A 17,341-nucleotide genomic window follows, 5' to 3' on the forward strand; every position below is an offset into this window, starting at 1 on the left:
AATTGACATTTAATTGCATATATCCTGCATTAGACGCAGTATTTATGTAAAATTATCTTTTGTACACAAAATCTCAAAATGAAACTGCCATAAAGACACTCACCTCAGGATCGTGGTGTGTGGGGACTGCATTTTATAATCATACATGGAGAAGTCCATGAGAAGCGAAAGAGTTGCATTCTTCCCAAGAAATAAATCTTTCAATAAAAAAAAACTAATTAAAAAGAACCTGCTGTTTTCTGTAAGGCTATGTTTTTCTGGGAATTCAAGAAGCAAAGTATACAGTGAAATGTCAGGATGAAAAAGCGATTCCATATGTATAAAGACCATATTCATTACACTAGGGGTTCCCAACCTTTCTTTGCTTGTGACCCCTTTACAATGAAGAAATGTGTGGTCATGACCCCTCCTCAAAGGACTAAGAACACATTTGCGGCAACAGTTGCTGTGTGTAGAGAAAGACAGCCCCCCCTCATTCTTTTGAATAAAGCCAGTTTAAAAATGCAGTGGGGGTGTTGTTTTAATGGAGGGCTGTTTCTGGTCTAAGTAGTTATTAAATGCAGTTTTTAGAAGCACAATGAAAAAGGATATTTTTTTTCTGGCTGTTTACATTTTCAAATGATTTTGTGTTGAAATAAAATATTTAGTAGGAGTAGACAACATTTCTGACATCTTCTTCTCTGGCTGTAAAGCGTGCCATAGCGTCACTGGACTCACAAAGGAAGGCTGCTCAAACAGAAATGACCCGTCACTCCCCCCCACACAGCACATCCCTGACACAATTCACAGCCAGTCTGCGAGCTCCGTTAGGGCGGCTGTGCTGGAATGTGGGAACGGAAAATGTGAGTGGGTGGGAACTGAGGCTGGATAATGTATAGCGAGGCCTGCCATCGTAACGCACGGCTTCAGTGTAAAGCCAACATACAGATGGCTCAACAGCATAAACATCCCGCTGCTGCGTACACACACACACATAGAATCCATCATTATGAAAAAAGAAAAACCTCAGCTTTCTTTAATAATCCCCATTCTGTGTTATTGGCATTAATTGTTTTGACAAGCCACTGTAGAGGCTTCAATCTTTTCCCTCAAAAGCGGAAGTGCTATTTCTTCCCACAATGCACGCCTTTGTCCTCTGATGCTGTTAGCCTTGATTCTTATCGGGGTTGTCCTACTATCAACATCCTCTCATGCCAGTAAAATACACACACATCCCAAAAAAAAAGAAAAAAAAAAACACATGAAGGTAAAGCTGGACAAGTCACAGTTTTTTTCTTTTACAGATTCCACTTCTTTTAGCATCTTTATTTTGTCTGTGTTGCCTTTTTTTCTAGAAATTTGAGCCCACACACAAACTGTGGGATATCGCTTCCTGTCAAGTATATTGTCAAACTCTTGGCTTCCTGTTGCAGAGCCGTTTCTCAAAGATCGGAGGAGGAGGAGTGAAAGCTGTGGCTAAACCCACCCATCCTGTGGGAAAGGCAATAAAATAGCCATTCTTTCTCCTTCCTAACTTTAATCTTTCAACTCTATCACAACAGCGATGAACAACAACAATGGTATGCAACTGTGATCTGAACAGTGTACAAAAACAAGACATCGCAAAATGACTCCAACAAAGCGGCTTTACAACACATCGCTGGGCTGAATCGTTTACCTTGTTGACAACGTTTCTATGGGGTCAGCATTTTCTCAATGCATTTTTTGCATTTGAAAAGAAACTCACAAATCATCTGGTTTTCCATGAGTAAAGGAAAGCACACAATGTTGCACACTGACGCATTCAGTTCTACCTCACTTCCCTACAACCCAAACAAATTATACACACATAATGCTGAGCAGACGAAGCAAGCACCATTAGAGCATAACCAAACCCTGATCTGCTCCACAGCTGTTTGATGGGCAAATCAGCACGCGCCTTTTAAAATGCTTCCACTGCGGAGTTCCTGCCAGCCGCCATTTTAAATGTCTGGGCCCTATCAGCAGGAATGATCACATAGTTTTGTTCTGTATGAAAAGTGAAAAGCACCCTTGACATGTCTATACCTGTCATGGACAAATTTGAAAGTCACTCAAATTAGTGCTCTGAGAGAAGACAGGAATAATGAACTGAAGACTAAACTGTGCAAGACAGGGGGGAAAAAAAGGCAGAAGCAAAAATGAGAGATTCTGGTGCAATATCCATCCCTGGAGAAAGAAAGACTCAGTTTTATGTGTTTTATGTGATTTCACACGTGACTGACAAGGAAATAAAGGCAGTAAGTAAACTCTTGCTACGATCTTATCTACAGTAGGTCTGCACTTTACTGCACTTAAACACTTAAGAACAGCTGAACTATTTGTGGAACACATATTATTTGGCTTCTCACAGGCCTGTATGATTACAAAGTTATGGTTCCCATTCATATTAGCTAGAACTGTCAACAGTGTTAACAGTACATGCCGTGTACTGTTGTCAGGTTATTCTGACAGGCTGTGCTGCAACAGACACCACTGAACTTAGACCAGAACTGAAGCCAAATATTACATCTCCTAACATTTTTATGAATTATTATCCGAGTGTAGAAATGTCAAAGAAATTAAACTTGCAGTCAATATTACAGGCAAATTTTCATATGGTAGAGTGTTGATCAAGGAAATGATTATTATTATTTTAATTAATGCCAATGCAATTACTGCAACTAGTTATTACTTTCTATCAATGATGTTTTGGCCAAGGTTTCTCACTGAGCTGAATGACTGTGGCTGAGCTTCTTGTTTGCGATGATACACAACAATCATATAGCCAAACTTTGATGATTTCCTTTGTTATTATTCATATAATGAATATATGCATTTCAGATTGGGTGATTATAAAATTATTCATTTTTGCCACAACTTGGCCAACAGACTTCAATTTGGCCCACAGCCAATCACAGCTTGTCGTCTTTCACAATCTGCGTGATGTCCTGATCAGGAAGATGGTGCCAGGGGCCAACTTCAGAATCAACAATGCAAACAAAGCAGTGTGCATGCTAAGGAATGGAAAGGTTTTAAAAAAGAAAAACGCAACACTGCTGTACACAGCAAAGGGCTCTGTGCTCCCATTGGTCAGCACTGACTATTGGTCAAGCTGATACTGTACAGTCTGAAAAAGCAGAAGTCTTCGTAAAGACAAAACTTTCAACATGTTTGACATGTAGAATATTATCTGAATAATTAAAAAGACAATAGATAAAATACATCTTGATCACAGTCCTCTCTCTGGCCATTACAGTATTTAAGCAGTGTGTCAGGTGACAGTGGATATCTCCAGTGATACTGCCCTAAAAATGTCAGCAATGCTGCCAACCAAGTTTTTGCTGAGCTGTCCAAGAGAATCAACACAACCCTCCACTGCTCTGTATAATAACTGTAACTACACAGAATGAACAATGGTCTGAGTAAAGAGGAGGGCTGCAACTGATGCAGAAAGAAGGCTAGAATATGATTATGGGGAGATGATGACGATTATCAAACCGCCGGGGCATTAGTGCCAGGCAGGGTACATTGTACCAGAGGCCCCATTAGAGCTTTCAGCACTGCTCATTAGGGAACCATTAGTGACAACTACTTTAACTTCCCAGACCACCCACCTCTAAGTGGCAGAGACAAATGGACTCAAAAAGAATCGACTGCTCCTCTCTCTCATCTCTGTGCCTGTAAAAACAAGCAGCTGCTGTGTGCCAGCCAAGCTGGGCCAGGACCACTGAGGAAAAGAGAGTGTAAGTTCCCCCTCTCCTTCCGCAGAACAAAAGAGCAGCAGCGTATAACAGGATCAGTCAGTCAGACGTTAACTGTTCTCTAACACGATTAATAGTGACGCAAGTTGAGAGTGCTAATTATTGCTGCCAGGCTAACCAAGCCAAAGGCATGAAAGAATCATACTCAGCAACAAAAGGCTTTCTGTTTCTGCTTGAAGGCTGCACACTCACGCATTATTACCAGACAATAATACACTCAATAATAACCTTATGTAAAAGAATTAATATCAGCATGCAATACAGTTACAACATTTGAGTTGTTGGAAAGAGCTTCTGTGGGAATAATGCCGTCATGTCAACCAAGGCGACCCATTCAAAGGCAGGAATAATAGAGAACAGTGGAAGAAATACATGGCTTCCATGCTGACATTGAGGAGTAACTGTCTGCTCTCACACCTGTTGCTCAGTATCCAGTGAAAAATGACACTGAGGATCTTCTCTGAGGCTGTTAAACAGAGTTACACTTCACCATCAAGGGCCAAGTTAAAAATGTGTTCCTATGGTGTTTGTACATGTGTTAAAATAACACAGTTAGATCCATAAATACAGCTAGTTCTTGGATTATAGATTCACAGATATTATGAAGAAATGTTTTAATTACATAGAATGGCACAAAAAACAAGTGTTCATGCAACAACCTATATACAAAATGTATATATGACAATTTATATTTGAAACAGTATTGTGTTCAATGTGCTCTTACATAAGTGACAGACGGTGTATTGTTTCTGGATGACTCCATTAGCCGCACTGACAGTACAAACGGCAGTAAACACTGTAAACAAGGCCAAGGAGAAACTACCAGTATTTAGTTCCTGACATATCAAAAAGGAGGCTCATGGTTTCAGACTTCCGAGTTAACCTCTCGTAAAAATGTTTTTCCCATTAAACACAGCTCGGTGAAGCCTTTCAAACGATACCAAGACGACGTGACTGTCTTTCCTCGTCTCTTCACTCACCTACTCCGTCTTCCGACTTTAACACCATGCTGTCTGCGCTTCGCAGGTCCGAGTCCAAAAAAGTTTCAGGAGACTTCCGAGAGTCACAACTTTGACCACAAATACTTATCGATCACTTTCTTAACCGTTCAAGCTTTTCTTGCCGAGTTACCAACCACCCAGTGGGGTAACTTCCTCGGTAAATGGAGTGCGTTTCTACCGGCAGCTCCAGGGAGTGGTTAGAAGAGACGGACTTTAACCGAGCTGTCTCTCTGTCAAGTCCCGCGGGATGAGAGCAACGTGAATCTCGTTATGATTTTCATAATAAAACCCGCATTGGGAATACCTGAATATATTACCTTTAAATAAAAGCATAACTGGAAGCAGCTGGGATTGTTTAAAAACGGTGGTAAAATTAAAATCATTTGCTAATTTTACTTGTTCAGCATCTTCTCTGACCGGTTGGATGTTAACTTAGGCTACACTGAAGGATTTTTAGATGCAAACAAAATGAGCCATACGATCTCACATTGTCAAATTTTAGGATCTCTGAGTTGCCTGAATTTTTTATATAAATGTTTTGAAGCTATTTTGTAACTACAGAACTCTGTTCTATTTAGATCTGGTTATCCAGCAGTATTGTTGCTTTTGTGTTACAGCTTGTCACGCTTGCTCCGTTACAAAAGTTCAGTGAAAATAACCTTTTGTCATTTTTATGACAGAGTGTTGTATATTAAAAACTCTTCTATTCGTGTTGTTTCATTCATCATTGTGACATGCAACTACATATGGTTCAGAAAATATCACTCACTCGCTGACTCCTCTCCTAAAAACCTCTGTACTTGCAACCTACCACACTGGAAATCTCAAGTTTTGCAGAAGGTCTGGATCATGCAATAAAAACAGTCCTCTCTGTATGCAAATATTCTACCAAAAAAAAAATAATCCCCAATTACTATTCTGAGGGGACACCCTTGGTTTAGCTTAGCCCAGTGTGATTGTGATTGGCTTGAAGAAATACAAACAAACCAGAGCATCTTTCTGTTGTTGTTGCTGTTATTTTCCCCCACTATTAGAGAATGACAATGAGGTACCACCAGCCCATTTTGAACTTTAGCATGCTTTGGCTAGGCAAGACTAACTGCTGGGAGAGCCTGGGTTAAACATTGAATAGAAACACATGGAAAAATGAAACACACTGGGATTGCCAGAGTAGCTGGAAAATGTTGCTGGTATGAGAGATGTCTGTGATAGCTTGACTGGTCTGTTGTCACCACAACCCTAGCCTGGATAAACATGAGAACAATAGATCAGCAAAGGGAACGGAACTGTATTACTGACAGTGTTTTTTGCTGTACATTGCAGCATGTTATGTTAATATGTAAATAAATCTAGATAAAGTTACATTTTTTTTAATAGAAAAACAAACTAATGCATAAATTTTTCTAAATGTGTGGAAGTCACATCTTTAGACATCAGCTCTCATTTTAAGATCACAATAATCTCCTAAAAAATCTGAGTATGAATATTTTTGCATTCTTGTTTCATCTGAAGAGCCACCAAAAAGGCTGCAAGGTGGCTCGGTGGTGCCTCGCAGCAAGAAGGTCACTGGTTCGCGTCCCCATGAGGACACCCGGGATCTTTCTGTGTGGAGTTTGCATGTTCTCTGTGCAGCGAGGGTTCTCTCCGGGTTTTCCGGCTTCCTCCCACAAGGTCCAAAAACATGTTGAGGTTAATTGGTGATTCTAAATTGTCCGTAGGTGTGAATGTGAGTGTGCTTGGTTGTCTGTCTCTAAGTGTAGCCCTGTGATAGACTGGCGACCTGTCCAGGGTGTCCCCTGCCTTCACCCTGAGTCAGCTGGGATAGACTCCAGCCCCCCACGACCCTAGTGAGGATTAAGCGGTGTATAGATAATGGATGAATGGAGTCACCAAAAGGTTTACAAAGAAACAATGTGGTATTTTTAAGATAACATTTCTACAGTTGTTATTTTCATTTTTCTTAGTTTATGTCCACAGATCAACCTTCAGCGATCAATACCCTCATACTGCACCCAACCGTTTCAGTTTTAATCTGGTCACTCTCCCAATGCAATACACTGAAGCACATAAACAAATCTGTAAATGTTTGGTAGTTTAACAGCTATTTGCAATTAGCTTTCTTTTCTTTTTTTTTTAAAATCTGCAAATATTCACCTCATCAAGACTAAACATGAAATCAAAGTGGTTGGTTATTTTCATATCAGCTGTTAAAATAAAAACAAACATATGGGAGCCTCTTATTTTGAAGGGACTTGCGTTCCACATCAGGTAACAGTCTCCAGTTTCTTGCGTAATTGACGCAGCTCAGGGTGAAGGTGCCGCAAACGGGCCAGATGACGCGTCCGCCGCCTGCGTTACCACCCTGTTGCCTGGAGCGCTCTCTCTCTCTCACACACACACACACACACGCGCGCGCTGCTGAGTGGGGGCAGGGAGAGTGATTGACACACACACACACACACACACACACACACACACACACACACTCAGACCGTTTCACTGCTGCTGAGCTTGCTCATATTCGTGCGTTTGATTCACCACATCCGTCGAGAGCAGCCGTGTGCGCACTGCAGTATGACTTCTACCGCGGAAACAAATGCAAAGCAGTTCCATAGAAAACAGCAACAACACCTGTGTTGGGCAGAGACATTAAACTTTGAAAAGAAATTCAAACTCACTGTATTCCCGTATGACATCAGGACAGAACCTCATTAAAACGTATTGCCTCTGTGCGAGTTTGCAACTACAAGGTATATTTATTTATTTACACTTTATATTGCAGAGAATATTTTTTCACATGATATTATGACAGATAGTCCTTCTACAGCTCTAGTTTTTTATCATTAGGGCTTCTTCAGTGTTTATGCTTAATATTAGACAGCTCAAAGCTTCATGTCACTCAAACCTGGACACAGGCACCACAGATGTTGGTGAAACTGGTTTCTGTCAAACCCGGATGAAGCTGACCAACATGTTTTATGCCTGATGCAACTTCACATGTACAAATAAAAGCCTCATGTATTTATTATTTTTTTTTTAGATGACTTTCATCTTTCATTGCAGCTCATTATCAAACAGTATATTCACAATCTCTGCTTCTTGAGCAAAGCATTTGACAGTTTTTTTTTGGTCTGAGTAGGGAGACATTTTTGTGGCTGCATATTTTATTGAAAAAACTGTATAGACTTTCCATCCACTTGTTAAAAGTGAATAAATCAGCTGGTTGCTTTGTGTAACACCTGAACAACTGTGCCGCTGTCAGATAGGAAAGAGGTGAGCCTGTCCCTGCCTGTTGATGAATAGAGGAGGGCCAAGAGGAATGCTGCACTCACAGCCAATGAAAGAGGCCAGGTAGAGGGAGAAAACTCCTCTCTGTTTTTCTTTCCCTCTCCCTCCAACTATCTAATGCACAGGAGAAAAATGTGCAAGAGCTGTCTGGGTTCATTTTTAAAGGTATTGAGTTCTTACTAAGGAAGCTAATAAGACTCACCTCCTTCTAAAGACTGGACTAAAGCACTACATTCTGTGTGGCATCTTCATTTCGGGCATCTCATCTTAAAGCTGCCATCCATGAATACCTCAACTGTGCAGCACAAACTCAACAGCTGACAATGCAGCCTGTGTGAAGTGAAGCCTGTTCGCACAAAGTTTCAATTCATTGTCACAAGTACACCCATTCCCCCGAGCACTGCTGTAAAATCGGTGCTCCAGAACTGAGAACAAGTGAAACCAGAGAGCAGTCTGACCTTTAAATAAAAAGATCATGAGCTGATGTCAACACATTATTGTGTATTGTTGTCTGCAACTTCCTGTTGCACACAAACTGAAGTAGAACTGATCCTTGAGTAAATGCTGTGTTAAAGGAGTGTTTGAACGTCAAACCAGAGTCACACTGCATTGTCGGGTCTAAAGAGGTTTTTGTTGAAGTATGTTAAAAGATGCAGCTCATTGTTAGTTTTACTGAGCTGAAGAAATTCACATTTGGGTGAGTTTTTTTTTTCTGCTTTATTCAGACATCTCTGTTGTTTGCATCTGTTTGGTTGTAGTTTATGTTTTTCCATTTTAAAAAGTCATCTTAGACAAAAACATCCGGAAGAATGACTGTCACAGCAAAACGTGCTTCACAAAGGTATTCTCGGAAATGATACAGACTATATCAGATAATATGGTGTTACCATTATTTTGCTCTTATAATTGGAAGATCAAGACACAGATTCTTTTGAGCAGAAGCATGGAAGCCTTCTTTAAGCTGCTAAATCTGCATAAGCTGAAAGTAGCTCACTAACACCCAGGAACATTTTGACCTCTCACAAGCCTTGTTCATGTTATGAGAAAGCTGCCGTTGAGACTTAGAGTGCTATGTTAAGCCTCTGGTTTACAATGTGTTTGCAGGTGGAAGAGCCAATCCTCAGGAGAAATTGTGGTTTTCAAGGTGCGCTTAATTGAATGTAGTGAAACAAGAGCCCTCTGTCCACGTCTCATGTCTGACCACATATTAAAATCCATTCATTCAAACAGCGAAACCAGCAGGTGTATCATTACATTAGTACACATCACTGATGATTCCAGTCAGTGGTTATTTGTCAAAAAAGCCACACAAAAAAATTAACAAAATAAAACATCATACCATATATTATTGTGATATTGTCCATCCATCCATCCATTATCTATACACCACTTAATCCTCATTAGGGTCGTGGGGGGCTGGAGTCTATCCCAGCTGACTCAGGATGAAGGCAGGGGACACCCTGGACAGGTCGCCAGTCTATCACAGGGCTACACTTAGAGACAGACAACCAAGCACACTCACATTCACACCTACGGACAATTTAGAATCACCAATTAACTTCAACATGTTTTTGGACTTTGTGGGAGGAAGCCGGAGAACCTGGAGAGAACCCACGCTCCACGGGAAGAACATGCAAACTCCAGGCAGAAAGATCCCGGGTGTCCTTACGGGGATGCGAACCGACCGTCTTTTTGCTGCGAGGCTATTGTGATATTGTAATTAATCTAATTATTATTAAATTATTATTTTGATAAAAAACACATTTTGACAGATTCAATTTTAGATAAAAAATTCTGTACAATAACAAGCCATATCTCATTTACGAAACACATCTATGTTCAGTTACAAAAAGACAAAACTTCTTTTTCTGACTCATTTATTCAACATAAAAAGGAAATATTTATGAATTTTCCAAAAACTTGTGAATGTATTTTCAGTCTTTTTAGTAAAAAAAAAAAGAAAAAAAATATTTTCTTTAAAAATATATAAATTGTATGAGTACTGACTGTTTTTTTTGTTTGTTTTAAAAAATATATTATTGTTGTTTTACATTAGACATGTAAAACCAGGATGCTTTTTTATTTATTTTTTTTGCAAAATGGATTTTTAAAAAATTATTTACTGTGTACTTAGACACAGCATACCACTATACCCATATACACATCCTCTGTACTGGTCAATGATGTACCTCCATATTGTATTTAAAGAGTGTCCCAAAAAGATTCAGCAGCTCACACTTAGTATTTCATCTTAAAAATAATAGAGGACTTAGAAGAAAATAATGGTCACAACTATTGCAGAAGAGTTGTTTTTTTTAAGTTTTATTCTTTAATGCGAGTTTAGCGGTAAAAAAAAATACATATATATGGATGCTAATGTCTCCCTATTACTTTTCCATGTTCAGTGTATAAAGCCCCCAAAGACAGAGAAGATAGTAAACAAACAAATTCATTTTGATGTATAAAATCAGGGCTCGACCTGTCCAGGGTGTCCCCTGCCTTCACCCTAAGTCGGCTGGGATAGACTCCAGCCCCCCCGCAACCCTAGTGAGGATTAAGCCGTGTATAGATAATGGATGGAAGATGGATGTATAAAATCAACTAAATGCTAACGTTTAGGTTGTAAATGGCCTGAAGTAGATGCCAAGAGTGACCCCTGCTGATCATTTGTATTAATTACAGTTCAATCTGCAGGAAAAACAAAAGCCAGAAAGGGAGAATGAACTATATGGTCACACATCATAAAAACCTAAACGATCCATAAGAGTGTTATTACACAGTTGCCTACATATTTACTCTATATTTCAAAATATCTACCAGTTAAAGAGCCGGCTGGTGTTCACACATTGACGTGGTTTTTACTACTACAGACAACTTAAAAACAAAATTCATCTCCAGAAAAGAGGCCTATTGAGAAATATTTAGTGTCTGCACACTAGCTTGAAACAAGCAAACACCTGGCATGAAAAATGGCCCTGTTGCCATGAGGTTATGTACATGCATGGCAGACATTCTTTGGCATTAGCTGTGGCTGGAGTTATGTTGCTCCACGCATGAGCTATTGCACAAGCTGATTTTGAAACTCCTGCTTTACTTGTACAGGTGCAGACAGAGACGTAATGAGACCTTGGGTCAATGCATCCTATAATTTTCTAGGTGGGAGGGAGAGCCGACCTGGGTGATTAATTACTGACATGAGTCATATAATAAAAAAAGAAATACATCTAACTCCCATGTCACTTTTCTGATGCTTGTGTGAGAAAGAAAAATAGTCTGTGGGCGGCCAATCATTTCACAAATAAAAATACAAAAACTCCCTACAGCAGGAGTCACCGCCACTCACTCAAGTACACATGCAGATACTGCTGTCAGAGGCTGGGCAAATCAGTTTTAGGAAGAGGGTGTGAAATACAGAGAGCTCCTGATAAAGCGGGCCAGCTGAGAGCCTGTCTGCACAGGACAAATCACTCTTCCTCGGGCTATCTTGAAGCATTTGCACTGCATACAGTTCCACAGTCGCCCCAACAAGCTCTATCGCAAGTTGAGAAAGCAATTGTTCATAATGAATAATTCAAGAGTCTGACTAATAAGCAGTCTTGAGAATTGGCAAACTAAAACCCCTTTGGTTCACACACTGATTCTGGGTGCAATCGTATGGGCAACACTTAGAGTGCAACGAAAAGACGGATGATGATGTTTGACGTCAAAGGTCGCCAAAGTAGCAGCGTTACAACAAGTCTTTGTCCTGACTGTGTTATCAGTTCTGATCGTTTTATGTCATCTATGAGAACTAAAACGTATACCCTGAAAAACAAATCCAAGCACACCACCAGAAGACTTCAGTTAGCTCCCAGAGCTCTGTGGACTTCATCTTCCTCTGTTTAGATTTCCACACACTCCTCCTTGAAGCAGTTCGCTGGCAGACTAATTCAGCATCAAAATCACATCAAAGAAGAATACAGTTCTGTCTCTAATAAATCTTGTGAGGAAACGAAGCACATTTGCTGTCTGTCTATTTATATTATGACCTGTAGCTGCAACTAATGTGATAATTGACTGAAAATGTAATGAAATGTACAATTAACAATCCTGTACTAAAATGTAACAAAGCCCAATAATCTTTTTTTTTTCAAAAGGATGATTTTGTACTTTGGACAGATATTGTAATATTATGTTCACTTTCAGCCCACAGGTGTACATTTTGTGAATAAATAATTTCGTATACATGGGATCATACAGGGGCTGCAAGGTGGCGCAGTTGGTAGCACTGTTGCCTCGCAGCAAGAAGGTTGTCGGTTCGCGTCCCAGTGGGGGAACCAGAATCTTTCTGCGTGGAGTTTGCATGTTCTCCCCGTGCAGCGTGGGTTCTCTCCGGGTTCTCCGGCTTCCTCTCACACAGTCCAAAAACATGTTGAGGTTAATTGGTGATTCTAAATTGTCCGTGAATGTGAGTGTGCTTGGTTGTCTGTCTCTAAGTGTGGCCTGTGACCTGTCCCCCGCAACCCTAGTGAGGATTAAGTGGTGTATAGATAATGGATGGATGGTATCATACAGGCATATGCACATGGTCATACACTCAGGAACATGCAACAACACTCTGGTCTTATTCAGCAGGAGAATATCACCATGGTCTGAGCTGTAGACCTCAGATGACTGTTCCATGAACCTTCCTCTGCACTCTCTGTATCACAGATTTCTAACAAAACACTGCCTTGTGACAAAAAATAAATAAAACTCTAACAAAACAGCATCATTTAAAGGTGGGACACATAAGCATCCACAGCATTGACATACAAACTACATGACATCTGACATAAACAAACATCCATCTATCCACTATCTATACACCGCTTAATCCTCACTAGGGTCATGGGGAGCTGGAGCCTATTCCAGCTGACTTAGGGTGAAGGCAGTGGACATCCTGGACAGGTCGCCAGTCTATCACAGGGCCACACTTAGAGACAGACAACCAAGCACACTCACATTCACGGACAATTCAGAATCACCAATTAACCTCAACATGTTTTTGGTGGGACAAAAAACATGTTGAGGAAGCCGGCGAACCCGGAGAGCACCCACACTGCACGGGGGGAACATGCAAACTCCACGCAGAAAGATCCCAGTGCCCCCATCAGGATGCGAACAGGTGTAGTATTGCATATGGACCCCCTTGAAAATGGACCCGGGGTCCATAATCTGCAGCGGAAAATGGACCCTCCCTATAAAATATGGACCCCCCACAAAAATGTGCATAAAATTTAGGGTTAGAGTTTAGGTTTAGGGTTATAATTAGGGTTAGGGCTTAGGTATAGGTTTAGGATTAGGGTTAGGGTTTAGGGTACATGACAGAGGTGGCGATAATCACAATTGCCAGCCTTCTCTCCACACCTATATGGACATTCTCACCCTTCGGACAGAGATACCGCTGGCAGTGCTACTCTCCAGATTTGCCATCACCATGTGTGCCATCAGGCAAATCCATGTTTTTGAAGAACATGCACGAGCACTTTGAACCTGTTGTTACTGTTTCAAAGTTTACCTAAAATAAAATTGTTATTCATTACCTGTTGAATTTTGTTGTCTATGCTGATATTTATTTATATTATCAAAATTATTAGGGGGGTCCATATTCTATATGGGGGGTCCATATTGCGCTGCGGAAAATGGACCCTGGGGTCCATAAACTATGGGTGTCCATTTACAATGTTACACCAGCAACCTTCTTGCTGCAAGGCAACAGTGCTACCAACTGCGCCACCTTGCATATGAAGCTCAAAGTTTTTGTCTAACAATGTTGTAATTCCCAATTTGAGGCTTTAAACCTTGAAAATCTGAGGATTGCCAAGTGGTAAATATGGCTTCCAATAGGTTTTGGATACACTGGATGGCTTAACCTCTTCTGGCCTTTGACATTACTTGAAAAACAACCACTGTTTGAACTCAAGTACTCTCACTTGCTGCTGCTCATGGCTTGGTTTGTGCCTCCATATGGATCAATGTGTGTCCACAGCTGCCCCTGGAGCCTACGCAAACAGTTTGTGTGAAAGGGATCCCCAGCAAATCCCCGGCACACCTGCCTCACAGCGCAGACGACCCTCGTAACTGTACTGATATTACTCAGCCAATTTACTGTCACATCCTCTATGAGCGATGCAGTCCTCGTTATCAGTCTCATCCTGTGCACTGAGAAGATGAATCGGGGGTGCGGACTCACACTCACAGTGACTGTGAATGTTAGACATTTAAAGTTGGAAAAGGCACTGATATAACACAGTGCATGTGCTTATTTAATTTAGCTGCAGTGGGAGAATCACAGAGAAGATAAAACATTATTTGTACTGAGTTTGGGCACATGACTACATGAGGTCATCTTGTGGAGGATTTTTTAGAAAACTTCTTTCTAATGTTTGCTGTTAGCTTCTGCAATAGTCTTGTCCAGCGTCATTTGGAAAGATTTTACGAGTGATTTAATAGTGCTGCTGATACAGTTTGAACTTGCTGGACAACTACTAGATGAGTCACACATGAATCACTTGAATGATTCACAATTAAAAACAGAAATGTCAACACTCTTTACACGGTCCCATCTCATTGCACCACAAGTAGGTGCCATCACAACATGAATGCTGTTTTTCATCACACGTTAAGCAAAAAACGTGCTACAGCGCAGGCGGTCGACAGCTTTGGCAACACACGCTGCTTCGTGTTCAGCCCACAAATTGGACTAATAGCTGAATATTCAAATGACAAATGACTGCTTTATCCACCTAACATGTCATTCAGTTTTGTTGGCTTGACAAAAATCTGTGAAACTCTGAACACACTAACTGTCATCACATTATTGGTACCAGAACAATCCAGAATACTTCCCCATTTAATATCCAAAGCAAACACCCCTGCCTCCAAAAAACAAAACATCTCTTTTCACGCACAACCTTGGTGCTGATTCAGGTGTTTTGAAATGACTGAGACAGCACCGCTTCCCCTTGCTACACGCTCAGTCAGCTGATTCATTACATTACAACGAAGCTGTTTTAGTCATGTCAACACACAGTTTAAACACTCCCGATGGAAACCTACACACCACTCTGCAGTGTAATGGGATGCAGTTGCAACACTTAACAACCAATCCAAAACAACACACACATCAGCGCCATCAGTATTCGGATCTTGTTATCACTACGGGATGAAAGAACAGCTCCAGAAATGTGGAGACAGATGGCGAGTGTAAACAAACTCCTGAGGAGACCAGCGTCTTAGGCAGAGCAACTCCATCAGGCTCCTCGATCTGTGATTAAACTGGGAAGCGCAGAGAATTGTTGATCCAGGTTTAGGAGGTGATCCCCGGTAAACACAACGCTGCTGTCACAGCTCGAAGCAACAGGGGCAAGAGGACATATTCATCATCCACAGGGAAGCAGGACAGGGGCAGAAACAAGTGCCTTTGGCAGAGCTGGGAAATGTGTGCCTGCCAAGCTGTGTTTTCACCGAAGGTTTCAGTGTTGTCACACAGTACGAAGGATCCGCTGTATGTGTGGAGTCATCATGAACATGGAGTCAGACCTGCCGAAGATTAGACCTGCTCAGTCAGTAATAACATTAGCTGGCGCTCTCTCTGTATTTGTGCAGAGGTTTAAGTGGTGCTAAATCAGAGCCTCCTTAAGCCACAAGAAGCTCCCTCTATTTCTGTCCAACTGTTTGTTTTCATCTCTGGTGGAGCCATGTGTTCAAGCCAGCGGTTACACGAGCACAGACGAGCACATGGTTATTCAGCAGGTGATGGAAAATAATGGAAGACATGGAAAAATAATTCTAAACTAACAGCAAAAATGATTTTAGCCAGAGAGTTCTGTGATGTGGGGCAACAGCAATGAAGGAACACATGTCACCAACCAATCAGCAGAAAGCTACACTGCAACACAGAGTTTACTTTACCTGGTGCTTGCTCGAGTGGCTCGACAGCTGGACACAAGAACGTCTGAAGGCTCGACACGCACAGTTCACTCACCGTCCCCATAACTACGGTGTGTGGTTTGTGTATCTGTGTATGAAGGTATGTCTCTGTTAGCAGCTGTGTGACTGTCCCTCCTTATAAATCAGACAGAGAAGGGGAGCCGTATGGTCCCAGGCTTGCCACTGCGGCTGCAGAAAGTCACTCTCTTCTCCCGGCCGTTCTGTCCATCGAGAGATTCCCACTGCAAGGTCCTCCTCTGTGTCGCTTTGCCTCATTTAATCCCCCTGTCGGATGGCTTCGTTGCTCCTCAGCACTCATTCACACTCACGTACTTTCTCTTCCCTCTTCGATCCGAATGTGCAACTTGCTGGGAAGCTAAATTCACTTCTGCTTTCTCCCTGTTCCCCTTTTTGTGCTGGCATCTCAGCCTCCCTCCATCCTCCTGCTCTCTCTCTCTCTCTCTCTCTCTTCCTCTCTCACTCGCACTCTCTTGCTACTTTACATACTAATGCAAGCAGATCTTCTCCAGCCTAAAACACCGTGGACACAAATGGAAACGCCAGGTGTGTGGAAAACACACTGTAGATTATTGTATCCAGGGGCTCTCGCATCAACAAGTACACTTGGTAAAATCTTAAAACACAACTACGACAGGAAAAGTCGATGCAGGAAATAATTCATTTTTCATGAGAATCATCACTGTCAGGAACACGTCACTGTATGGTCCTGTGCAGATACGGAGTTTGATCTCCACCCTCTGTTGCTTTCATTTTCCAGTCACTCATCATTTTTAGAATCAAAAGCCTTGTATATAAAAATAAAGATTTCATTGTTGCTTGGCAACAGTGTAGAAGAAATGATTTGCTCCTGGGCAAAACACTGTAAGCCATTTGTTTTGATTAGATTATTTTCACACTTATTGAGGGTTACTCACCGCAACACAGTCACATTTTGGTGTCTTGCAACCACAACACACACTGGGTTTATACACGCCCTTGCTACAAAATAAATGGGTTTGGTTCTGCCACAGATGTGTTCGTAATCAACAAATTCATTGTGGATTTTTGTTTCCTCTTGTGGAGCAAAGCAGAAATGTTTACCTTCCCTCATGACCCAGCATGACTTCACCTGCCGCTCTGAATTAGTCCACTTGACAGACACAAAGTGTCTCTCGCTCCTTTACAGCCTCTCTCATTCAGCGTCAGTCATTAATTAATTCTTCAACTCTGCCTTGTCTGTCAGTCATGCTGCCATCAAGGTCAGCGACTCAGGCTGGGTAACAACTGCTCATTGTGATGAAGCAGATCTGAGACACGCTGCATTTGTAGGGCTTGCAT

The 17,341-nt window shown here is 41.4% G+C and overlaps 1 protein-coding gene across 2 annotated transcripts in view; it reads right to left on the reverse strand.

The window, feature by feature from the left end:
• cyth1a (cytohesin 1a) overlaps positions 1–16,351 on the reverse strand; it is a 38,140-nt gene extending 21,789 nt beyond the window's left edge. Inside the window, exon 1 of one of the 2 annotated variants that reach the window (XM_008303113.1) lies at positions 15,986–16,351. In XM_008303113.1, the coding sequence (XP_008301335.1) occupies positions 15,986–16,067 (82 nt within the window). In that variant the 5' untranslated portion in view covers positions 16,068–16,351. Of the gene's footprint in view, positions 1–4,741; positions 5,000–15,985 lie in introns of those variants that run through there. The other variant, XM_008303120.1, reaches the window with a different exon arrangement.
• Positions 16,352–17,341: the final 990 nt, after the last annotated feature.

Source organism: Stegastes partitus, unplaced genomic scaffold, assembly GCF_000690725.1.
Source record: "Stegastes partitus isolate 25-593 unplaced genomic scaffold, Stegastes_partitus-1.0.2 Scaffold38, whole genome shotgun sequence".
Lineage (NCBI taxonomy): Eukaryota > Metazoa > Chordata > Actinopteri > Pomacentridae > Stegastes > Stegastes partitus.